Source organism: Cucumis melo, chromosome 3 (genome assembly GCF_025177605.1).
Source record: "Cucumis melo cultivar AY chromosome 3, USDA_Cmelo_AY_1.0, whole genome shotgun sequence".
In the NCBI taxonomy this organism is placed as follows: Eukaryota; Viridiplantae; Streptophyta; class Magnoliopsida; order Cucurbitales; family Cucurbitaceae; genus Cucumis; species Cucumis melo.
In genome coordinates this window covers 27,309,730-27,334,375 of record NC_066859.1, presented here as the reverse complement: position 1 = coordinate 27,334,375, position 24,646 = coordinate 27,309,730, and the positions used below count along the sequence as shown (strand labels likewise).

Genomic DNA, 24,646 nt, shown 5'->3' with positions numbered 1-24,646 from the left:
TGTTAATTTCCCCATTTTTATCACGTTTTTTAATTTCACTTATGTACAAACACCATCATTTTTAGACATTACATTTTCTTAGGATTATCAATTTCACGATTTAAGATTCAACCTCTCCGCTCATAAATTGTCGAAAAAGAAGCATCATAAAATTCTTCGTAATTATTTCACAATATTAATATACTTTACAGACTAAATTTTGTTTAATTAATCGAAAAATTACATCAGATAACAAGAAAATTAAAAAAAAAAAAAACGAGTACGTAGCATCTATTTTTTATAAATTAACTGTCTACTCTTAAATTTACTATAGTGACATGGACTTTAATTATAAATTTTTTTTACTATTTTTACGAATATTCTTAATTAATCGGTATATTATTATAAAATTTTTAAACGTAATTCGGTCGCATGTGTCTATGGGCAAAGTATATATATATATTTGAATTTTCGTTTTCATGTTGAGATTGGAATTAAAAGAGGAAAAATAAAAAGAAAAGAGCGGGTATCCCGAAAAAAACAGCGGGCATATTTCAAAGCCCTAATTTACGTGCCGGGAAAACCCGCCTAAATTTGGCTGCACTTCACTGGGCGCCAAACTCCGAAGCTTTTTCTTTCTTTTTTCTTCTCAATTTCATTGCGATTTTGTTGAGATATGGAGAGCGACATCGATGAATCAATCAGGAAGAAAGTGAGAAAGAATCCACACCCTGGCGAATCTTCTCGCAAGGTATGTTTACGGTCTCACTGTTGTTAATTGTTTTTGTTCATTCCATAACGATTTGACTCCATAGTTACGTATATGATGCGGACATTGTATTGAGAGTTTAGGTTTCTGGATGAAATATGGCGTCTCGAGTGTTTAATTCTTGTGAATTGTGATTTCTTCATGTGGCGGTAGGAATTAGGATTAAGACGTTTCGTGATTCTTGTGGTTATTTATATGAATTGGATGGAGTCTTGATGGTGAATATCGAACAATGCTCAATGTTTGAAGTTTTATTTACCTCTGAGAATTGATCATGTAATTATTTTAACGATCTGAAGGCTTGAATTAGGGGATCGTGCTGCGATTTTTCAGGGGACAATGGTAATAAGTAATGTGCGAAAATGTAGTCATGTTACTTCTAGGAGTTAATTGGCGAAAGTTTTATTGGTTTGTTAATTATTGATCTTCAATTCAAGACTCGGTAAATGTTCTTTTATGACTTGGTGTTAAGACACTGTTGTTTGAGACGGTTGAGTGGCACTGGAATGAAAGTATTTGATGAGATGTATATGGATTAGCTTTCTGTTTTCCCAAGAACAATCTATAGTTGAACCATTAAAATTACATTAAGTATTGTGGAAAATTACCAATGGAAATGGACATGGTTAAATGAGTTGATCTAACTACACTATGTTTGCAGTGCTTTTTGTTGAGTTGTGATTATTTGATCCGACAGTTGCTGACGTTCTTAAGAATTTAAGAAATTAAATAAAATACAAAGCCTATTAGACTGGAATTGAAGATTTTCACTCAGAACTACCTTCATGTTGTAAGTGCTTGGAAATATCTTTTTTTTTTTTTTTTGCACACCTCACCATCTTCAGGAGTACCATTTAAAACTACATTTTCCTGGTACTCATTTATTGTCAAGGTACAAGCCATACTGTAACATGGTTCACTTGCGTTACACATAGTATGAAAGTTTTTGGCCAATATCTATATTGTGATCCTTTCATAACTCACTGTTGTAGGCTGTGTTGTTCAATTTTGTTATGAAAATGTGCCCCCTACTATGTATGTTTTAAATTTATATGGATAGGGGTAGGGTAATTGTTTATTTATGCTATCTTTATGAAGTTATTGTTTAATTCTTGATTGTCTTTGTGTGTGTCTGTTTATTGGGTTCAAGTGCAACTGGAATTGTGTTTTAGTTCTTCTTTCTATGATGTTTGGTTCTGAGTTTTGTTAATCTTCAATGTAACTTTTCCTTTTTATTTTTAGCCGGGTAAAAATTGTCATTGGTTGAATATTCCATAAAATTACTTTTATGTCTCTTTCTCTGTGACAGAGTGGACTGCTGGATGAAGATATTAGAATGGAGACTACACGAGCAAGATGTATTTTTTGTCTTCTGTTCGTTTCAAATTTTAATTTATGTAATTTTATGGTTTAATGAAATAGGCGAAGTTTTAGTTTCTTAGTACAATACTTAGCAGTAGCTTTTTTGCAGTTTCAAATGTCCTAAAAAGGCACAGTGAATTAACAGAGCGTCTCTCTAGGTGAGCTATTTCTGAAGTAGTTATGTTTCTCTCATCTTAATTGTGAACAGAGGTTTATTTATTTATGATCATTTACCTTTATAATTCTTGGAGTTTGGTTGGAAATAACATGACTAGATGAGTAGATGTTGATATCTTGTTCCTTTTAATAAAGATGTAGCGCTTCTTTTCACATGCTATCAATCAATGCTCATCGTATATTAATTTCTAACTCGCACATCCTATGACTTATAAATTGATGCATATGCTGCTTTTTATGCTAGGTTCAAATTTATTTTGTAAATATCCAATTTTTTTATTATGAAAGAGAGGGCTTCAGCCTCTGAGTTCCTGTTCTCCCTGTTTATGGTGAAGTCTCTCTTTTTTTTTTTTTTTTTTTATAGGCTTCCCTCTATTCCATGTTTTTTCACTCCAGTAAGTTGATTTTTGTTAAAAGAAGAATCTTATGACTTGTAAATAGGTCAATTAGGGAATTTATATCTGACTAAATAAATGATTGTTGACATTTTTTGTTATAGTCCTGGTGCCGAGAAAATAATAGCTGCAAGTGACTCATGTGATACTATTTTTCTGCTAAAATTTGTAGCTTATGTGCTTGCTATCTAGAACTCCTAGTGTTTTTCTGTTATATGCATGATGCATCTGTATAAACTATGTTAGTTGATGCCCATGATGTTGATAATACTTGGTATGTGAAAAGAAGCGTAGGTTGTTGATAGGCTAATCCAACGAGATTAATATGTTTATCTGCGTACATTAGCAAGAGATCAATATTTCTATGAAGTTGGCCTTATTATGTTTAATAAGCTTTCTTTTCTCATTGGGCAATTATTTTGTGCATAAGTAGTGGTTTATTAAATATTAATAATGAATACTTAACAATAGGGACTCTGACAAGATGGTATTTGAGCGCTTACAAAAAGAATTTGAAGCTGCTAGAGCATCCCAGACTCAAGGTAACTTTGCCGTGGACATTTTCTACTATCTTTTCCCTTGTTAGTTTGACATGGTACCAATTGTATAAATGAGTCGGTTGGCATCAGGAAGTTAAGTGGCATTCCCCCCTATTTTTTGTTTGTGCAGAAATATATTTGGATGGTGAACAGTGGAATGATGGACTTTTAGCAACAATAAGAGAGCGGGTATGGCATTAAATCATGAAATTTTAGTTCATTTATTTTTTCCAAATCTCACTTTCCTTCTAAAAAATTAGTTAATTCAGATAAGGACTATTGATGCCCAATGGTAGTCTATGCCTATCCGATCCATTGATTCATGTTGTGGATAAAATGCTTATGGTTATCAGGTTCATATGGAAGCAGAAAGAAAGGCCATGCCTGAGGATGCAGATATTTTGCCACTGGAAAAAATAACCTATAAAGTTGGAACTAAGGTAAATTTTCCGTGACTGTGCATTTTGATGGTTCCTTGGAATTCCTAGGTGCGTGTGGATCTTGGGAATGTGAGAGGCCATTGAATTTAAAGCTTCTCTTTGGAGTTCATTTTCCAACTTTAGGCCTTTCTTTATTTGTTTTTTATTAATGCCTGTGGGAGAACTTTTTAAAATCTTTGTGATTTCGTGTGTGATACCTTGTCTCCGTTTGTGTTTTGCTCCTTTGAGTAATTAGTGGAAGTGTTCCTTTGCCAAACAGTTATTTACTAAACGTCAGTAGCTGTTGATGATAACCTTTAATGAAGAGTGACAATTCCGTTGTAGGCCATTGATATATGGAGGAAAATATTTTCAGACAGGGCATTTAAAGTTGAACATGAGCATGGTTTTGGTTTAACAGGTTATTTGCTGCTTGGAAGGAGCAAGGATTGGCATACAATATGAGACATCTTTTGCAGGTAACTTGATTCTTTCACGTTCTATAATATTTAGCTCGTGAAGCAAAAGAAATTGAATATTGTGATTCTTTCAATAAAAGGAAGTGTATGTTGTATGAGTCTGATAATTGTATTCATTGTTTCAATAAAAGCAGTTGTAGTTGAGAGCTTTTATAGGCCTCCGGGCCTTTTAAAATATTTCAACATAAGTATTATTTCATTTTTGTTTGTTGTTTAGAAACGTGAACCTAATGCTGTAAAAATTGTGGTTGATATATTGCATGAACTCCTCTAATTTCATGTTTCACGTAGCTAAAAAACTTGGATTTATGCCAGAAAGTATATGTATCGTTTAGTGCAAGCAGACAAATTTCTCAGAACTTCTATTATATTATTTTCCCTTGTTGCAGCAATACATGAATTTTATGTGGTAAATATTTCGGCCATTAAACTACTTAATGCTCTTGGTTTTTATCTTGGCTGCATGATCATTCATTATGTTATTCTCTGGTAAAATATTTTGATCGAACCATTTATTGCTCTTAATTTTTATTTTGATGGTATGACAGTTCATTTTGTCATGCCTTGGAAGTTGAGTGATCTGGTTGAATAATTTGCAGGTGAGCCCTGTGAACTTTACCATTGCGTGCTTGAAAGCAAGTCATTCCTTGAAAAGATGACTGTCCTAGAACATACAATTCCATTCTTTCTGCCAGTTAGAGAAGCAGAAAACGATCTTCTCTCCTCTAATGCGATGGTAGGGTTGGTTGCCTGAATTTGCATTTATGATTTGAGATTAGTGCAAATAAATTGATTTTGACGTGTTGACTTTCATCTTTCGATCCTGCAGAAATTTATAGATTATATTGGAGAACTTTTGCAGGCCTATGTGGATAGAAGGGAACAGGTAAGATATCAAAAAATTATCTTCCCACAATAACTTTTGGGCTATTAAACTTAGCATGCTTGTTTCTATCATTCTGTTATTTTCACAACACAGACTCTTGTGCACATTCGAAGATGGTGTTGGAGTAGCATTATTTTATGCCTTTGGTTTGGCACGTGTTATGTGGGGCGGAGAGTAATTTGATTGTGCATCTTGGTAGTTGCTTTAGTACCGCCATTTAGTATGAGAAGCCTAAAATCATTCCACTGATGAATTTTATAGAAAATTTAGAATTTTTAAGGAGGAAATTATTTTAAATGATTAAATTTCTGAAAAATATTTATAAATATATTAAAATATCACAATCTATTTATAAATATAATAGACCTAGATGGACATAGATAGACCTATATGTGTGTATTTAGATACATATAGTAGTCTATCTGGATCTATCACGGATAGATTGTGATATTTCGTAAATATTTTGGTTCACTTTGCTATATTTGAAAATAACCATTTTTATGGTTGTTTTTGCCTTATTGGCAAATAAAAATTTTAGAATTGCCAAGCATGTTGGTCGTACTACCTTCCTTGAGGTTTATTTTGGAGGCAATTTAGGGTAAAAAAATCATGAATGGGAGCTAGCTACCCATAACATCAGCCAATAGGTCGTTACAAGCTTTCTAGATGCCAGTAATTGGAAGAAAAAAAATCTAAATCTTGAGCCTATTATTTGATCCAGAGCATTTTTTTTAATTAATTAAAAAGAAAAAAAGAGGAACAAAAATACTCCCCACCTGTGAATTTACGTAAGAAAGCCAACAATGATTTTTAAACCACTATCAAACATTTTGCTAGATTCACTCTTACGTAGTACTGTTACATCGTTCATCTCAATTTATTTTGAAAGTTCTCACATCTTTATTTTTATTTAAGCATGAAACTTGGCAAGAAAGGTATTGGAAAAGACGATGAACTTGTAGAATGGTGAACTCTCCTTGTTTGTTCTTGCTTGAAATTACGGTTTGTATGGTGCATCTTCTGTGCGCACATATAAGATTTATATTTTGTGTTCATAAATCATTCAGGTTCGGCTTATCAAGGAGTTATATGGAAACCAAATCAGGGAGTTGTATCATAGCCTTCCATTCCATATGATTGAGTTTGTGGTCGATGATTCTGACTGGTTAGTTCACTGAAACTCACTTGTAGATATATTGTTTAATTCTCAGCTATACACCTTAAACCGTTTTCCTATGAACGTTGATAGAGATTATGAAAATGGAATTCTGACTACATTTAGTTGGAAGAAACCTTTGAATTCTTAGTCAAATTCCACAAATATAAACCCAGTTTTAGTTACAAAATTTGTCATAGATTTTGAAAATGTTGTTAAAACTGAAATTTTGAGATATTGATCTCTGCATTATATTTCTCCGTCCTGTTTTTCTAAAATCAATTAACCATCTTTTCAGACAACTTTTATCGAATTTAACTTTAAACATGACTTTTTTCCAGCACGGTGACTGTCAGTCTGAGATATGCTGATCTCATCTACGTGCTGCCAACGAAAATCAGCGTGCTTGCATGGCCAATGCCTCAGATGAAGAAAAATACTGCAAATTCATCAATCTCGAGCATCAAAAAGGAAAATGGAGGAACTGTAAGTCATCCTATTCCAGCTCGTTTATCATACGCAGAGGATGCTTTACGAACCATGAGCTTACCAGAAGGTTGGCAGATTCTTCCTTACCGGATTATTTTCAATTTAACATATTATTAAACTGTAATGACTTCCTCTTTCTCACCGTTGATATTCACTTCTTTTTTTCTTTTAATGCTTCTCCCATATCAGCTTATGCAGAGATTGTGTTGAATTTACCCCAAGCTATACAACAGTTGTTTCCGCCGAAACCACACTCCTAGTAGCATTTCAACAACTCGTGCAGCTATGCGAATTTGTACAAAGTTATAGCAGAGGTATGATCGTAGATTAGTGGCTATTATGTTGTGATGTGACTAACTAGGATTTTATCAGTAGAAGCCAACTCAGGTCTACAAGATTTTTCATGAAGTTGGAAAAGTAAGAACATGAAAAATCATAGTTTGAAGTAGGTTCATTTATAGGATAGTTAGTTCATAACTAAAGGATCTTTTCTCGTTAACATGGCAGATGTATAGATCAAAGAATATATCAAGGTTGGCATTATTATATGCAGTTGTTTTACTTTTAAATAGCCTTTATACCTGTGAGTGGAGTGTTTTCAAAATCTAAGAAAACCGTTTTTAAAATTTTGGAGAGGGCACCGAGTATTTCTGTTTAGGTTTCTTTATTTGGTTGAGAGTATTTTTGTAGTATTCTCTCTTAAATTTGGAAGATGTGATAAAGCTTTTGTATTAGTACCTTACACCATTTGATGTATAAATAAAATTATTGGACTCATATTTGTGCATAACCACAGCATGATAAATAAAATGAATATAATATATATATATTGGTGCATTCGATTAACCGACTTGGTTGAGAGAGATGCAGGCAATTTAATTTAATTTTAATTTTAATTTTAATTAATGTAAGAGATAACGAAGAATATGACAAGGAAATAGAAAATGCAATAATGGTTAGAAATGAAGGTAGTGGGGTGTTGCTGCAACCGCACAACAATAATTTACTACATGGAAAAAGAAAAACAGTATATGTGAGAGTTTACGTTTTGTTGGAAGAGGCATACCATTTTTATGTTGCGTTTTGCATATTGAAAAATAAACAAAGGTAAAGGAAAAGAAAAGTAGTAGAGTAGTAGTAGTCGTCCTGAGGGAGAGAGATTAATTGTGTTATTTAAAGGGAAGGTGGGACTAAGTGAGTGAGTCTCTCATGAGATGAAAGTGGTAAAGGAAGTGTGTCGTGTTGTTAAACTGTATAGTGTTGTTGGATTGTATCAATGTCCAGTCCCTTCAGCTTCACCACCGACTCAACATGTCCCTTCAGTGTATGCAATTCTCGCAGCCTGCACTCACCACTCTTACTCTTAGTCTTGTGAGGACAATACTTTGATTTATATTTCTTATACTTTTACTTGAAAACATTTATAGAATATATTTTATACCTTTCTTTTTTATTATAGAAATTATAAGAAAATATAACATTTTGACAAAATATTTACTTTTATTAAAACTTATTCTATGGATTGTAAATACTTCGTTAATTTTTTCTATTTTTATTTATTTATTTATTTTTTTTTTTTTTTTTTTTTTTTTTGCTTCTTTCTTAGCTGAATAATTTGAAAACTTACAACCATTTGATTTAAAAAAAAAAAAACAATATTAAAATAAAGCTTATGTATAAGTACTATTTTCACTTAATATTTTATACTTCACATTTTAAAATAGGCAACCATAAATTTTGAAAACAAAAGACAAAAAAGCGTTAAAAAAGAGAATAAAAAGACTGCCGAGAAAGCGTTATAAAAGAGAAGTGTGGGGGGGGGGGGGGGGGGGACACAAACCTTGCAACCTCAGCACGACGTTTGGCTTGCTCGGCAATCTCAGAAAGCTCTCTATAACTACTTTTCTCCGGGAAGAGATTAGAGTTTTCAGGTGGTTGTAGTCCATGTAATGTCCTCTGTGCTGCCGCCCACTGTGCTTCTCTCTCTTCTTTTCCATAATCCTTTTTCGTTGTGAATGCAGTCTGTATATTTTCCATTCATCATCATATTCAAACAATCAAACAACACTCTTCTTATTAATATTAATATTTTTTAATATAATATCAACCCCTACCTTGTTCTCCAGAAGTGTGTCCCAAGCCTTCCCACTATGAGCATATCTGATTCCAAATTTCAAGATGTCCAAAGGAATGTATGTTACCAAGCTGTAGAGCCATATGACTCCAGCCCATCCCCATCCCATTCCCTTTATCCTTGCAAATCCCCAATTTGCATATACAGCTATCACGGTTGCCACCTGTCAGTTTTTAATGTTTTTTATTAGTTATTTTCGTTATAAACCATCCTTGACCATTACTCATCTTCATCTTTCCACGGTGGGACTTTGCTAGAGCTTACCAGCTGAGCTATTATGAATGCACCCACTAGGAGAAGTCCTGGACGTTCCATGTATGACCAGCTGCGTGACCTTGTCACAAAGATTAGTGCTTGGCTTATTATGCTTACTTGTAGATACAATGCTGCCATCAATTCTTCCGGACTATCTTTCAATGATTTCACATTGAATTTTTCCTTCGTTCAACCCAAAAGTATGTATTATTGTGAGGAAAATAGTAGTAATGAAAATGATAATAGGCTAGATATGATTGGGCTTTTAAGGTTTACTTACTGAGAAGAAGTTTGTATCTTTCACAGCCCAAAAGAATAACACTGTCATAAGTGCTAAGTATCCTCCAAGCACAATTCCAGTTCCAAAAATCTCCTTCAGTTTCCAACTATCAGGCTGTGGAGATGGCTTTACTCGATCCTTTGAAATTGTCATAATTGTTCCTACATGTAAAACAAATCATATAAAATCAGATCAGAAGCCTCGAGTATAATAAGCGGGTTGTTTAAATGAGATGAAGTTGTATTTGAGTGAATTTACCATCATTCAGAATGGCTATTATTAAAACCATGAAGGGAGCAAAGTCAAATTTCCAAATCAAGGCAATGAACATGAAGCCAAACTGCAATGTCCAAAGATTGGAGGAAGGGGAAGTGTTAGAGATTAGTAGCATATGGGCATTTGTAATTAACATCACTTCTTTTACTATCACTTACCACTATACGAATGGTAATTGAAACCGCATAAATCTGCAGAAGATAGACAAATAAATAAACCACTTTTGTGATGATTATTTAAAATGAACTTGGAAAAAGGAAAAAATGAACTAACCGTGTAGTTCTTCATCCTCTGAAAAATAGCCCTACTAGTTAGCACCGCACTAATAATCACGCTCAATCCTGGTTCTGTAAGGACAATATCTGAAGCACTTCTAGCAGCATCAGTAGCATCCGCAACAGCAATTCCGATATCTGCCTTCTTTAAAGCAGGAGCATCATTAACACCATCTCCGGTCATTCCACATATATGTTTTCTTTCCTGCAGCCTTTTCACAATTTCGTATTTGTGTTCTGCACACCATGCGAAAGAGAGCATCAAGAAAACAAAACATTTCCGCTTCAACAAATTTAAAAAAGCAAATGGGATCAGTCTCTGTGTATACTTGTATTGGTCAGATATGATTGCGGCAAAAAAATCATCAAATCATCATGTCAATAATGCATTTTGTTAAAGAAAGAAAGAAATAAGAATGGGAACACAATTCCCACCTGGGAATACTCCAGCAAACCCATCTGCCTTCTCAATCAACTCATCCACAGGAAGTGAAGCAATAGATTCATCCTTGTCTTGACCTAGTAATGATGAAGAAGGGTACATATTTGTTCCCATACCAAGTCTACGCCCAGTTTCCTTGGCAATGGCAAGTTGATCCCCTACGTGTTTCGAACAACTTACTTGTCAATTAAAGAGTGCATTCCAAGTATAGGCCAAAGCATTCTTTTTATATATGTACCAGTAATCATCTTCACATTTACTCCAAGGTTCAGTGCTCTTCTTATGGTTTCTGCACTATCATGTCTAGGAGGATCAAATAGAGGCAACAAACCGACAAGCTGCCACGGTCCTCCAGGGCTATCTTTTGTTTTTTCAGGTACTTCCTGCAAACATGTTGAAAGTGTAACATAAGCATTCAATTCTTTAGGAATGGAAAAACTATATAAACTTGGGTTCTAAAAAAGACCTGTCTTGCAACACCCAGCGAACGAAGTCCACGCTCTGCAAACTTGTCAATCACTGCATGAACCTTCCTTCTAACGTCTTCTCTAGAGTTGCAAAGATTTAGGATCTGCTTGGAAGAAAGTTGCAAGATCATCAGTTACTTAAGTAATCTTGCAAGAATTGTCATCAGTATTAATTATTAAAAGGGTTAAAAACAATTTTGATCCTATTGTTTGAAGAAAGTTGGTGTTTCATATCTTCTTCCTGCTTTGATAAATTTCATAAATAACGTGGTTCAAAATTGTCATTTAACCACTAATTAAAAGTCAGTTACCTGCTCAGGGGCACCTTTGCTTACTCGGTGCCAAGTTCCATTAGAGTCGATGTAAGTAAGGGCAGTTCTTTTGTCAACGGGATTGAATGGAAGGAAATGAACCTCTCTAATTCCTGCTCGTGCCTGAAAAGTTACAACTATACAAGTAATATGAATCCAACTTTCCAAATCAGTGTTTAAGAAAGAAGGATCAAATGCAGCCAAATTTCACCTCTTTAGGATCCGCAAGCATTCCTACTATAGCTGCATCAATAGCATCTTGGTTCTCTGTTCTAGAAGCCCTGGCCGCAAGAAGAATAACATACTCTTTCTCAACACCCTTGACAAACACTTCGATCAAGCTTCTATCCACAGTTAGTTTGTTCAAGGTCAGAGTTCCTGTCTTATCGCTGCATAGAACATCCATGCCAGCCATTTCCTCAATGGCTGTCATTCTCTTGGTAATGGCACCCTGTTGAGAAAGCCTATGAGAACCAATGGCCATGGTAACGGATAAAACGGTTGGCATGGCAATAGGGATTCCACCAATCAAAAGCACCAACAAGTTGTCAATCCCATCTCTATACTTGCGCCGTTGTATCGGGTACATAACTATAAGCTCGATTAGTATTCCAACAGCGATAGAGCAAATGCAGAAATTACCAATAGCAGTAAGAACTTTCTGAAAATGTCCAACTTGATTGGTGCTATCTACCAAATGAGCTGCTTTGCCAAAAAATGTGTGCACACCAGTGGCAATCACAACGGCTTCAATTTCACCTTGTTTACATGTAGACCCAGAAAATACTTCATCTGAGGGGTTCTTGGTGACTGGGAGTGATTCTCCAGTTAAGGCAGACTGATCAATTTTTAAAGGATCACCTTCCAGAAGACGGGCATCTGCTGGTATTATGTCTCCAAGTTTAATGCTTATGATATCTCCCGGAACAAGAATAGCAGCCTCTTGCTCACTCCAACGACCATCCCTTAGAACCTATAGACATTAAAACAAACAAAAAATAACCAAGAAAACAATGAGCAGATGAAGGAAAGGCTAAACAGACATGAATAATGTGTTCTGTTTCATGCCTTGGTTTTGGGAGCAAGACCAGCCATGAGAGCGGCAGCCGCGTTACCAGCATTGTTCTCTTCAATAAAACTTATGGTAGAGTTGATAAAAAGTAAAGCAATGATCCCCACAAAGTCTTGCCAATCTGGTGGTCTTCCACCGCCATTTGCTAGGACAATAGCCATTAAGGCAGCAGCTTCCATTACCCAAGATAAAGGATTCCACATAAAACCCAAAAACTTGAGAATTTTGCTTTCCTATGTGCATTCAAAGAGACCAAATTTTAAAATTAACAACGACATTCAACTGTAAGCATTAACAAAAATATGGTTACTGTTGCACCGAGTAAATTGAATCATGTATACCTTCTTCTCTTCTAGTTTGTTGGGTCCAAAAACTTGAAGCCGGTGGGCTCCTTCCTCTGATGTAAGACCTTCTCGAGTACATTTCAACTGTTCAAACACTTCCTCTATTGGAATATGCTCCTGCAGATGACAACATACGACACTTAGCACTTACCATATTGAGCCACAGTAATGGATTCAAGCGAACAAGAAACTGATAGCTAGACAGTTAATAATGAGGCTGAATAAGGTTATTGTACTAGTATTGTATTCTTTATAATATGAGTCTTAGATATATTTTCAACATATTAGTCCTCGTCGCTCGTGTTTTGTTTGCATATCATTTGACAGGCTTCAACCATTTCCCTTCTGCTAGCCCATATTATCATTCGTTTCGTTGAAAAACCCCTGAAGAAAGCAACCAGCGTTACTAACCCCACTACTTTGCGGAGAAATATTTCCAGTAATACGGGAGCATGAGAAAAAAATCATGCTCCCTCCATCAGCTTTCCATGTCCAGGATCCACATGTTTTTACAAATAGGGTGTGATATACTTACATCAACGTGAGATCATTTATTATTTATTTATAAATAAAATAATTGTTTACGAAGATAAATTTATAGGGTACACAAAATAAATATGACCTAGTACTATAAAATTTATCCAAATTAAAGAAAACTATTTGAAATGCCAAGTTGGTTCTATCTAGCAAAGTAAATTATGACACAAAAGAAGTAGGTTAAGTCAAAAAAATAAAATACACCAAAAGTACGCCGTAGATAATTTGTTTGGATATTAGATGAAAGTTGAGACTTAAAACAAAATGATATTTTGAACATCCGACAATTTTCTATATTTTAAAAGATATGATATCTTGTTTTTCTTTTTCTTTTTTCATTTTTTACATAATTTAGCCAAGGAGATGAGAGAAGTAGAAGATTAGTTCATCATCATGAAACAGACTCACGTGACAATGAAGGCCACCGCTGACATGTGAAAAGATAAGATCAACCTTTTTATAAGAAGTGGCACGTGAACTTTAGTATGCGTCAACAAAAAAACCGTTTCTATTATATGAATATCACAACTGCAATTGTACCACAATGAATGAAATTGTGTTCCCTCACTCAACGAATGTCGACAATATTCATACATCAGCTTAAAACGCCACACAAAATCTGTATATGCCCTCAGCCTTTCGAACTTCAAGAAAAATATAATTTATACCCTAAGTTAATTATTGTATCCATTTCCAACTTTTGATCTTTCAGAAAAAAAAAATGTACTTTATACCATAATAATTATATCAACTTTAAAAAAATGTAAATATATTAGTTTCCATCTTTCATTACTTTTGTTTAGAATAGTGTGAATCTTATAATTACGGTAATTAAACATCTAAATTCTATAAATAGATTAATTTAGGCTTTGAGACAATTATCTCATTTGAAAATCGTTCTTAATTTTCTTAACTCTAAATTGACTAACTAATGAAAATTTTTAAAGTTTAATTCACTCTAATTGTGTAGCTTAGAATTTATTTTTTCCTTTCTAATTTTTGAAGTGATGTCATGAATTTATCTAACAAGGAAACATTAAATACACAGATCAAAGATAAATTAACTCTTTTCAAATTTTTTTACCGGTCAAATGCAGTCTACATGTATGTATGTATGCAGAAATTCAAATATTTAAAAAAAGAAGCTAAATATCTTTTTTTATAATTGGAAAAGCTAAACATCAAATTTTTAAAATAAAAAAGCTAAACAAAAATTTTAATAGGCAAAGCTAGAAGTCTCCTTGATTATTAAGAATTGAATAGAACATACATAATAAGGGGAATAAAAAAAAATTCTCTCTCAAATAGTCTATTTTTATGTTTCATATAAAAATAAATTATGATAAAAGAGTAATAGCTTAACAATTTAAGTCACATGTTACTCCAGGTTGGAATTAAAATTGTTGAACTGAGAAAGTAATAACAAGAAATTATAAAATAGTAAAACAATAAAAAAATCATGGAAGATAAAACAATTTAGAAAACATCCTCAGAATTATAAAAGACCCATCTTCCCCATTGTAACTCCAATATTAAAAACGTCTAAATTAAAATAATTTTAAGAAAATGAAAGAAGCACAATAACCCATAAAAATCCCAATCTTTATACTTATCTATTTTAATTCTCATCCTTTCAATAAATCCCCTATTAATTCAAAACTGATTAAACTATTATTACTATTATCAGGAAAGAAAATACAATTGATACATATGTTTTCAAAATTTATGGTAGAAATGTTATAGGTAAAAAAAAAAAGGTAAGTTTGATGATTATATCAGACCAAAATTGAATAAATTCTAAAGAAAAAATAAGTAAGTTTCTAACTGAATTAAATTAATCAATCCAGATTCGTACGTGGATTCCCAATTCCACGTTCAAAATTATGAAAACAATAACAACCATAAAAGGTAAAGCATCTTATTCGGTTTTTGTTCGGCGCGCAATTTCGGCAATTGGCCTTGCAGAAACGTAGCCACATGACTGCCACGCGTCTACATTAAACTGGGCCCCACGTTCAAAAACTTTCTTCAAAATTCTGAACTGCTATTACGTCCGCCAGACCGCCGGCGAAAAAGATCACGGCGTAAGAAGAGCCGACGCGGCCATGTTGGAATTCCTATTTCTATGTTCTTTTTTTCCTTCTAAAAATCAAACTCCGGAAATTCGACCTCAATTGAGGTATATATTCTTCAACAAAAACAGAAATTACGTGCTTAATTTTATACGAAAATAAATCCTAATACTGAATAATACAATTATACGATATGATTTTTAGAAAACAATATATTTTTTCTACTTCAAAATATGTATTATTTCTTCCGTAGCTTAATTGACACTTTGAAAGTATGTATTATTTTTTCTAAATTCAAATCTTTCCACCTCTAATTTGTATTAAAAGTAATATATAATATATTTTTCCTTGTTGTTTTAAAAAGTAATTTTACATGTTAATAAGGAGGAATATGAAACTAGGACATGAAAATAAATAATAATTTTTAGAAAAATGGTTTAATATTTTATTTATCTTTTTGCTAAGCTAAGCTAAAATGAGCATTGGTTTGATTCCTCCACTTCTTTCTTGCAAGAAAACAGTTATACAGATAAGTTATAGAATAATTTAGTCATCGAATCAATCTTTTCTTGGTAAAAATTTCAAGTCTTAGACAATTTTTTTAAAAGAAAAAAATCAATAGATAAACAGTAATTAAACCGGATCGTGGCCTTAATTAGCTAAATAGAAGTGAAGAAAATAATTAAAATCCGTAAAATTATTGCTCAAGAAATTAAAATTAATCACAGACTACACTACACCCTACTATGTGAAAAATGTCGTTCCGCCTAATGTTTAGCGCCAAATTTTCAGTCGTGTAAAGAAGCAAGCAACCGATCCAGTAAAAATAGTAACTATAAAGAAACATCCGAATCGATGATTCTCTCCGCAGTGACGAGAGCACGATAATCCATCGAATCAAAGAAAACACATCACCGCACAGAAAATCGCAAACAACGTACAAACCATCTCCGCCAGTAAAAAAACAACATGCAAACACAGAGAGAATAATCCGGCCAAATTCGTCCGTCCGATATTCTCGTTAATTTTCTCGGCAACAAAACACAAATCGCAGAAAAATAGCAGAGAAATCGAAATGAGCAGGATAAAAGAAATACTGTAGCGTACCAGATCAACGGCTTCGTTTTTAATCTCCTCGAGAGTGATGGCTTTATGATCACCACCCATTTTCGATGGCCGAAGCAAGATGTAGAGTTAGAGAAAAGAAAGAAGATGAAGAAAAATATATTTAGAAATACAAAAAGTGGATGAGAATCATGGAAGAATCGCAACGACAGCCACTAGAGAAGAAGAAGAAGAAGGAAGAAGGAAGAAGAAAAAGGAAGAGGAAGGACGATACGGAAGAGAAAAAAAATGGAGGGTTTGACGTAGGAGTGATTGTGGGAAATCGGTTAATTAGGGCAGTGAAGAAAGTCTGTTGAATTCTGTACCCACTTTTATAGTAAGCCTTCGGCGCTTGAAATCACGCTACTCTATTGGGTCCCACTTACCCTTCGCCTTTTATTGCCTTTAGGCCGATCTCCCTCAATACACGCCCCTCTTATTCAATTCACATACACGCGCCTATATTTTTTTTGTCTTTTTTTATTTCTTATTTTCCTTGAGACCTTAAAATAAAGACAAAAACCCACCCTGGGTCAAAACGCACAGTTTTAACGGAAAATGTTGATGTCCCAGTTTCATTTATAATAAAATAAATATTTTTATATTTTATTAGGACAAATTATCAAAAAAAAAAGATATTTGACAAAATATTGTAATGAAAAATCCTTTGTATCTATGGCTTTAAATTAAAAAAATGTATAAAAAGTCTAAGCTAGTTGTATTCTTTTTTAAGAAGAGAAAAACACTTTTAACATGTTTTTAAAAAAATTTGAATTCCTCGTCTTATTAAAAAGATATTTTTAAATATAACGAAATTTTATATTATATTATCTATCCATTGACCGAGATTTTTATTTTAATTAACTTTGTCATTTACAATAGTTTTTCTTATTAAAATGTCTCCAAATTAATATAAAAATGGATAAATTAAACTTAATTACTCAAATAAAGGAGCCAACCACTTAAAATAACATTCTTCAATTTCGGCCGTTTTAACTAATTTGTTAGCCAAATAGTTGAAGGTATTAGACAAATTTTAAAGAAGGGAGAATCAAAAATCCAATTGTCTCTCTAATTTTTTTGATCTAACAAAGTTTTTTGTTCAATGCAATGGTTTTTTAATTAATATAATTTAAGATAATTATATTAATTTTTATATAAGAAAAGATGGTGTAAAAAAAGATTTTCTTACAAATTTTAAATATAAAGTTTTTAAAATTAAAATTTCACTAATAATTTGTTAATCGATTAAATTTAAGATTTATTAAAAATATAAAAGGATTAAAATTTCACCCCAAGCTAACAAATCAAAATCCAAAATACAAAATTGCATAAATTTGAACAATGGGGGCGTGAAATGCACGCTCCTGAAGGTGAAGGGATGGGTGAAACGATCGGAAAACGAAGCAAATGAGAGAAACAAAACACTGAAGCAAAAGCAGGAAGTCGCTCCACTCCATTACGCTTAAAACGGTGTCGTTTCCCAAAGCAGACAACATTAACTTTAACCCTAATTAAAATAAATATTATATTGGTATGACTTGGACGGGACGGGGTTACGCCTCGCTAACTCCAACAAAGTACATTGCTTATTTACCGTACAAATGGCTGATGGAATTTAATTTTTTGTTCAAAGTCAACCTTTCATTTATACATTTTATTATTTCTACCTTCAAAATTAACCATTTTTATTTTCTTCTAGTTTCTTTGATCATTAATTCAATTTCCTCTCGTAGAATATGTGAGGTGGGGAATCATTAATTCCATTTGGTTCTGTGTGGTTTCAAAACAATTTGGTCTTTGTTTCTTAAATTCTAACTTGTTGGTGTTTTGTATCGTTCTCTCGTAGTCATGTCAAACTTCTGACTTAACGTGTTAGTAATGTGATGGTAGTTTTTATTTAGTCGGACTACTTTTGTCTTTTATTAGATATTGCATCGAAGAAAATTTTATTTGAAAAGAAAAATTTGTTAAAAAGATAAAGAATTTAAAGTACATAATATATTCGAATAAAAATAGAGTCTATAGTTAATATGAACTAATTAGACTCAATTGGTTAAAATATATATATTTACTCAAAATATATAAAAAGTATGGCTCAACTACTATCACTATGATACAAAGTTGGGTAAAATATATACAAGAATAAGGACACATTTTGTAGCTCTCGTAGTTGAAATGACACGGTTGTGTTGGAATCTCTAAAACCCTTTTCTTTTATCGTTAATGATGATATATAACTAGTCTAGGATGCATTAGTTGGGAATTTTCTCTATCATTTTGTGTTTCTTTCATGCTCATCATTGTCAGCATTTTTTATTGGATAAAATATAGCAAAATTTCATATTAACATATCTAAAAAAAAATATCATTCTCATTCTTTTCTCTTTTTCTTTCCACATTAATGTCTTTGTTTGCTGTTTCCTCTGATCTTAACCTCTACTTTTTTTTTCTCTCTTGGGAAAGAAACTTTCACCATAATTTTGGTTGGATTCTTATTCCAATCAATAATAAACAATATTCTCATATTATTCGAATTCCAAAATAAATTTTTACAATAAAAATGTTATATTTTAGATCCGATTCTCAATACTACTTTTATTTTTTAAAAAAAAATCTCAATTATATTGTTCATTTCAATCCTCCCATGTTTCTGGTAGCAAAATCTCATCATTTGCCTAAGACTTCGGTTATTATTTGATATTTATAAATCTTTTTAAATAAAATAAAAATTAGTTTCATTAATTTTAATCTTTGAATTTGTGGAAGCAACAAGTGATAATTTCAACTTTGCTATAAAACTATTTTAGTTGTCTACCGTCTCAGCGTAAAGACCGGATGGTCCATCCTCAACTCAATGAACAAGGGCTTGATCTTTTTCATCCCTATCTAAACAAGAACGAAAGAAAGAGCTGATCAAGTGAGTGGGACAGCTTGACGCATACACATGTTTAATTTTGTAAACATTTTGTCTTTGTCAAGAAAATTATTAGTAAGATCTAATAAAATTTTTAAGTACGTAAGATCGATAAAATTATTAATAATTAAACATGTTCTTGGGTTTAATTTTATTTAATTTTTAAAGTGTTAGATTTTACAAAATAAGTCATTTCGTAATTAAATAATAAATTATTTGATAACTACTCAAAATTGATTTCGAAACAATTTCAAATTTTATTTTTAAACAATTTTTCTAAGGAGTTTAGATAAAAATGTTTTAAAAAATATTTTTTTAGTCAATTCAAACATATCCTTAAACTATAAAAGTGATTTTAGAATGACTTTCTATACATTAAGGAGATTTTTTAAAAACTTATAAATACTTTTGTAAACACTTAGAAAATTGTTACATCTAAAAACTTTTACGTATAATAATTTGATGAGATTTTTCTTGATGCATAATAAATCGTTAGAAATTTTAAAGTAATTAATGAGACTATGTATCATTATATATATTAAAGTTCATACAAACACCAACGAAAAGAAAAACATCATAAAAAAAATGTGTGGATATAGTAATAATAAAAAACAATAGACTAAGTTTGATTAAACTTTAAGAACCAAATCAGAATGATAATTGATACAATTTCCAAATTGTTGACCAAAAATTGAACTTATCGTTCGTGAAGAGATTTCCGATCACTTGGGCCCAATTAGAAAATAAAAAAGTCACATCAATATGAATGGTTGTAAGACCAACAGCTAGGTGTAAAAAATGGTCCATATGATTCTAATTCCTTTTTATCTTTTAAAACTTATATATTAACCATTTAATTTCACACTCATACCCTTTCAACATGTGATAGCAATAAGCATAGAAAGTGTAGCAAACCAAACAAAAAAAATAAAAAGGTAGGAGAGAAGAGATGCCCGTGTGCTTAAGAAAAGAAGATGAAAATTATTTGATGCCTTTCTATTTGTATCTTCATTTTTTCTTTACCAACTATTAATTGCTTTTGTTTCTGTTAATGTTGGATTATTTTATAACACACACACATACATATACATATATATATTAAAAAAACGTTAAATTATAACAATCCATATTTAAACTAGATTCAGTTTTTCATGGATGTGATTTATAATGTTGAGGTATCATTGTAGTTTCGTCTTTATTAAATATCATCGTAAGTGTCGTGGCACATGAACTCGCTTCTCATGCCGGGACGATATCATTCCTCATTATTGATTTGACTTAAAAGATAATCTTTTATGGATGGATTCTTTGTTAGCTAAACTTTCTTTTTAGCTTATTTAAAAAAAAAAAAAAAAGTTGAAATTGTAAGATTTCATGTTCTAATTAATTTAGTATAATAATCCTTTTGGTTATTGGATAATCATTTTAACTATAATTGATAATTATTAATTTAAAGTGTATTTTATTTCTGGTAGATATGCTATTGAAAATCACATATATCCATATTTATCTAAGTCATTGTTAGTTTTCAACTAAAGTTAGCTACAGAGAAGTTAGTGTTTTGAGATCCCCCAACAAGGAGTGAGCACGGGTTGGTTGGAGTCAGTATTTTTTTACCATACCGATTACAGTCAATTTTGTAAATGTTTAAACCGACTCTAATTGTGAAAGTCCAACCATTTGTTAGTCGATCAATTGATTTAAGTCTTTGAAATTCTCTATAAATATTGTCGGTTTGGATTTTTCGACCCGACACCGACCAAATCTTTGAATCGATTTTGGTTCCAATTAGTTCGATTTTTCGATTTATCATACTCACTCCTACTTGCCGTATAAAAACTAAAAGCATCCATCTTTCATTGACCTAAAAAAAGGAAGAAGAAAAGCAAAGAAAGTAAAAGAATTTTGAAAAGCATCTAAGAATTGGTAAGAATTTCAACTGGCTTGCAACTTTGTAATTATTCTTTGATTGGCCTAAATTCTTGGGATAGGAACAATTATTTAGACAGATCACTCCCTTCATTGAGGATGACACATCAATTTGGCAGTAGCATATTATATATAACTATTCTAGAATAGAATTAAATTAATCACTTTAATTTGAATATAATTGAAAAGGCAACCATGGAGAATTAATTGAGATCAAACAACCAAAAAAAGGAAAATCCAAATGATTTCAAACTTTATCAAGTGGTTATTTAGTGGCCATTACAAATACTTATGCTTCAAAGCTTTTGACCAAATAAGAGAAAAGAAATTACAAATTAAATTATTCATTTTTTCAAAGTAAAATTTTAATTTATATCCTTCCTTTAGTTGAAAGATTTCTTTTTATTCTCACTTAATTTTGAATTAAACTACATGTATATTTATATTTAATATGGTATACATATATATATATATATATATATATATATATATATATATATTTCTTAAATTTTAAAAAAAAAAGTTGAAGAAAATAAATTAGAACATTGAAAGAAAGATACATAAAATATCCCCATTTGGTTTGTTTAGTTTTATGTTTTTCAAAATCAATCTTACAAAGAACTTTATTTTGCCAAAATTTGAAATTAAACAAGAGAAAATGTTTCTAAAAATTTGTTTTTACTTCAAAATTTAGTTGGGTCGTCAAAAACAGTGATAATTTAATTAGAATAAAAATAAAATAAAAAAGCTTTGAATAATTTTATCAAAGTTGTTAGATTCTATATTAATCATCTTAATCTCAACTATCACGTATTTAATATTTATTAATGTAGCAAATTAATATCGCTATGACAATAACGTTATTTTTTTATATTTTAAAATATTTATATAAAGTAAAAACAACATTAGTTTAAAATCTAAATAAAATTAATTAGAGAGAACCATTGAATAATTCCCCTTTAATTTCATATTTGCTCTTCACGAGAGTTTCAATATGTTTGTAACATTTTTCCATTTTTGGGAAGAAAAGAAACAAAAGCGTTTTAAATTCAGATTAATCATGAGAGAAGACAAAGAGAGCATGTGAATAATTTTTTAAAAAGCATTTCCAAAGTAAACTCCCATCCCAAAAGCCATTTTCCAAAACATGATTCCTCGTGAATAATAATAACAATATTACTTTCTCTTTTACAAAATTACATATATACACTACTTTTTGTTTACATACTTCACGATTTAGTCCTTCGTCGATCTTAATTTGTAATGAAATTCGCTTAATAATAGTAATTTTTTAACAAGAAAATTCAATTTAATTTGTGAATATGTTTTCAAAATTCATAGTAAAAAAGATAATGGATAACAAAAAGTTAAAAAAAAAATCAACAGCGAACAACTATAGGGACTAAATTATTTCTGAGTGTTTCTTAAGTATAAAGACTATAAAATGTTATTCATCTATCACAAAAGCAGAGATAGAGAAGAGAAGAGAAGAAAATAGAAAAAAGGTATCATGAAAGCCATGACGAGTAAAGAAAGAATCTCCACAAATGAAACTTATAAATGAAGTTTGGGGTTTAGGGGAAAGGATAACGTTAACATTTGCCCTTTCCCTTCTTGGTTACTCACTTGACTTGTAGGGTAATTTTATTCATCAAATTGAAAACGAAAAGAATCTATGAATGGTCGAGATCACTTAGTTTGATTTGTGCATATTTTTATTTTATTTTTACTAAAAAAAACTAAACTATATAATAATTGATGTACGAACCTTTTAATTTTGTATCTAATAATGATTTCATATATTTGTATTTAAAGGAAAAAGAAAAGTAATAAATGTGTGGGATTTTTAAAAGCTTAAGCCATATTTGATTCGTGACACAAAAAATTATTTTAAAAACAAAAAACTTAATTGAAAACAAAAACAAATGGTTCCTTGTTTGGTTCCTATTTAAAGTTCAAATCTTTTGTTTAATTGTGAATTGGAAAACGAACAATTTCTCTAAAGGATAATTTATTGTTTTTGAAAAATATGCTAGTTCAAGTGTTTGTTATTGAAAACCGTTTCTAAAAAAAGTATACTTAACACATTTTATTTTATTTTATTTTTGTATTTTTTGTTTTAGAAAACAAAAATAAACCACGAATAAAACCGTGTCTCAGATTATGTGTTTAAAGATTTACTTTAATAGAGTTTTACATTAAAATTAAAATGGCAGAGTAAAAATTAGAATGCTTAACATGTGTGAAGTAACTAACAAAAAAATTGATTTTAATGTTAAAGACTTAGATGAAATAAATGGGTAACAAAGATCATAATAATCTTATATATATAGTTGAAAGTAATATAACATATGGTTTCTCCTAAAGAAAATTTATTTAAAACTATATGGTCGCATTATTATGTTACGTTGCTATAGGAATTGCAATCATCAGTGTGATCCAAATATTTCTCCTAAAAAAAGTTATTTATTTATATTTTATTTTGGTAAAAGATCAAAAAATTCTAATTAACAAAATAATCTTCTATTCATTTTGCCAATTGAGTTTGATAATAAAAAAAATCCCATTTCATCCTTTTCGTCTCATCAGTAAGAAGAATGAATGGCAGAGGATCCATTGTTTCTCCTCAGAAGCAGCTTCCAAATTCTCGCGAGCTTCCCTCAACTTTTTGAGAAATTTCCTTCTCTGTATAGCCTTGGTCATTGAGCTTGTCCTCAAGTATGAGGAGTTTGAGTTCAACCCGACGCTTGCGGTCATGCTCCAGAATGTCTTTATTAGGTTTCTTAGTGCCTTGATCTTCTTCAAATCTTGTAGTGCTTTTCAGCAACCTTTTCCAGTCTTTGGCCTCATGAAAAACTTGTTCCTCTGCATATAACTATTGGTGCCAGACCCTCTAGTAGTCTGTAATCCAATACCGTTATACATATATAGCCTCTGCAGCTTCACCAACCACACCTAGAAATAATCAACCATTCAATGCAGCGAAGAAAAAGACACTAATCCCAAACAAAATAAACCACATTCAACTTAAAACCCAAATTACGGAGAAAGCGAAAAGAAAAATAGATCTCAAGAACCAAAATAACTAAAGAGAAAACGAAGATATAGGAACGACTGCGAGCAAAAAAAAAAAAGAAAAAAAGATAATAGCTTCAAATCTACACACCTCAAACTTGAAGAACAACCGAGAGTGAGTGAGAGTACGTAAACAACGAAATCAAAGAGAGCACCAGCACCAGAGACGGAGAAGCTTGAGATAAATTGATAGTGTTGAGAGATGAAGAAATTGAGCGTTTCGGTGTGATGAAGAAGATAACTTAGGTATTTACGTGAAATTAAGGGTTGCACTTGGTTGTATAATTAATTAAAAAAAAAAAAAAAACCTTATTTTTTTATTAGGTATTCCATTTAAAGAACCTTTTTTTTTATTAGGAATATAAAGTAGATTTGATTAGATAAGATAATGAGAGGCTCAGGTAAATTTTTTGTTTATAAGGAAAAAAAAAAAGACCGATTATCATGTAGTGTTTTTAATTTAGAAAACTGTCAAAAAGAATTTTTTAAAAAATCAAATTTCAATT

General features: G+C 31.5%; 2 protein-coding genes and 1 long non-coding RNA gene across 3 annotated transcripts; 1 reads left to right on the top strand and 2 right to left on the bottom strand.

Moving 5' to 3' along the window:
* The first annotated feature begins 461 nt into the window (after positions 1-461).
* Positions 462-7,219, top strand: LOC103488232 (uncharacterized). Its single transcript, XM_008446866.3, has 12 exons — positions 462-730; positions 2,058-2,106; positions 2,220-2,268; positions 3,154-3,224; positions 3,352-3,410; positions 3,575-3,661; positions 4,062-4,119; positions 4,719-4,855; positions 4,949-5,005; positions 6,073-6,170; positions 6,503-6,717; positions 6,840-7,219. The coding sequence occupies exons 1-12, from the start codon at positions 656-658 to the stop codon at positions 6,908-6,910; spliced, it is 1,026 nt and encodes a 341-aa protein (XP_008445088.1). The 5' UTR covers positions 462-655; the 3' UTR covers positions 6,911-7,219.
* Positions 7,220-7,577: 358 nt separating this feature from the next.
* LOC103488233 (plasma membrane ATPase 4-like) lies at positions 7,578-16,530 on the bottom strand. Its single transcript, XM_008446867.3, has 16 exons — positions 16,223-16,530; positions 12,504-12,623; positions 12,159-12,395; positions 11,302-12,063; positions 11,091-11,213; positions 10,779-10,883; positions 10,551-10,695; positions 10,306-10,470; positions 9,869-10,107; positions 9,754-9,786; positions 9,578-9,659; positions 9,320-9,480; positions 9,049-9,222; positions 8,765-8,947; positions 8,491-8,672; positions 7,578-7,992 (listed from the first exon to the last, which is right to left on the bottom strand). Exons 1-16 carry the CDS (start codon positions 16,280-16,282, stop codon positions 7,896-7,898), a joined length of 2,868 nt encoding a protein of 955 aa, XP_008445089.1. The 5' UTR covers positions 16,283-16,530; the 3' UTR covers positions 7,578-7,895.
* A 6,981-nt stretch (positions 16,531-23,511) lies between these two features.
* Positions 23,512-24,435, bottom strand: LOC127148477 (uncharacterized). Its single transcript, XR_007819488.1, has 2 exons — positions 24,232-24,435; positions 23,512-24,020 (listed from the first exon to the last, which is right to left on the bottom strand). It is a non-coding gene; the product is annotated as an uncharacterized LOC127148477 (long non-coding RNA).
* Positions 24,436-24,646: the final 211 nt, after the last annotated feature.

What these genes read in the sequence shown, in the direction of transcription:
- LOC103488232 (XM_008446866.3), top strand. Translation starts at nt 656, where the DNA reads ATGGAGAGCGACATCGATGAATCAATCAGGAAGAAAGTGAGAAAGAAT. An exon ending in TTAACAGAGCGTCTCTCTAG is followed by an intron (nt 2,269 to 3,153) that starts GTGAGCTATTTC and finishes ACTTAACAATAG; the next exon opens with GGACTCTGACAAGATGGTAT. An exon ending in TAGCAACAATAAGAGAGCGG is followed by an intron (nt 3,411 to 3,574) that starts GTATGGCATTAA and finishes TATGGTTATCAG; the next exon opens with GTTCATATGGAAGCAGAAAG.
- LOC103488233 (XM_008446867.3), bottom strand. Translation starts at nt 16,282, where the DNA reads ATGGGTGGTGATCATAAAGCCATCACTCTCGAGGAGATTAAAAACGAA. An exon ending in AGAGGATGAAGAACTACACG is followed by an intron (nt 9,787 to 9,868) that starts GTTAGTTCATTT and finishes TATCTTCTGCAG; the next exon opens with ATTTATGCGGTTTCAATTAC. An exon ending in CAATTACCATTCGTATAGTG is followed by an intron (nt 9,660 to 9,753) that starts GTAAGTGATAGT and finishes TGGACATTGCAG; the next exon opens with TTTGGCTTCATGTTCATTGC.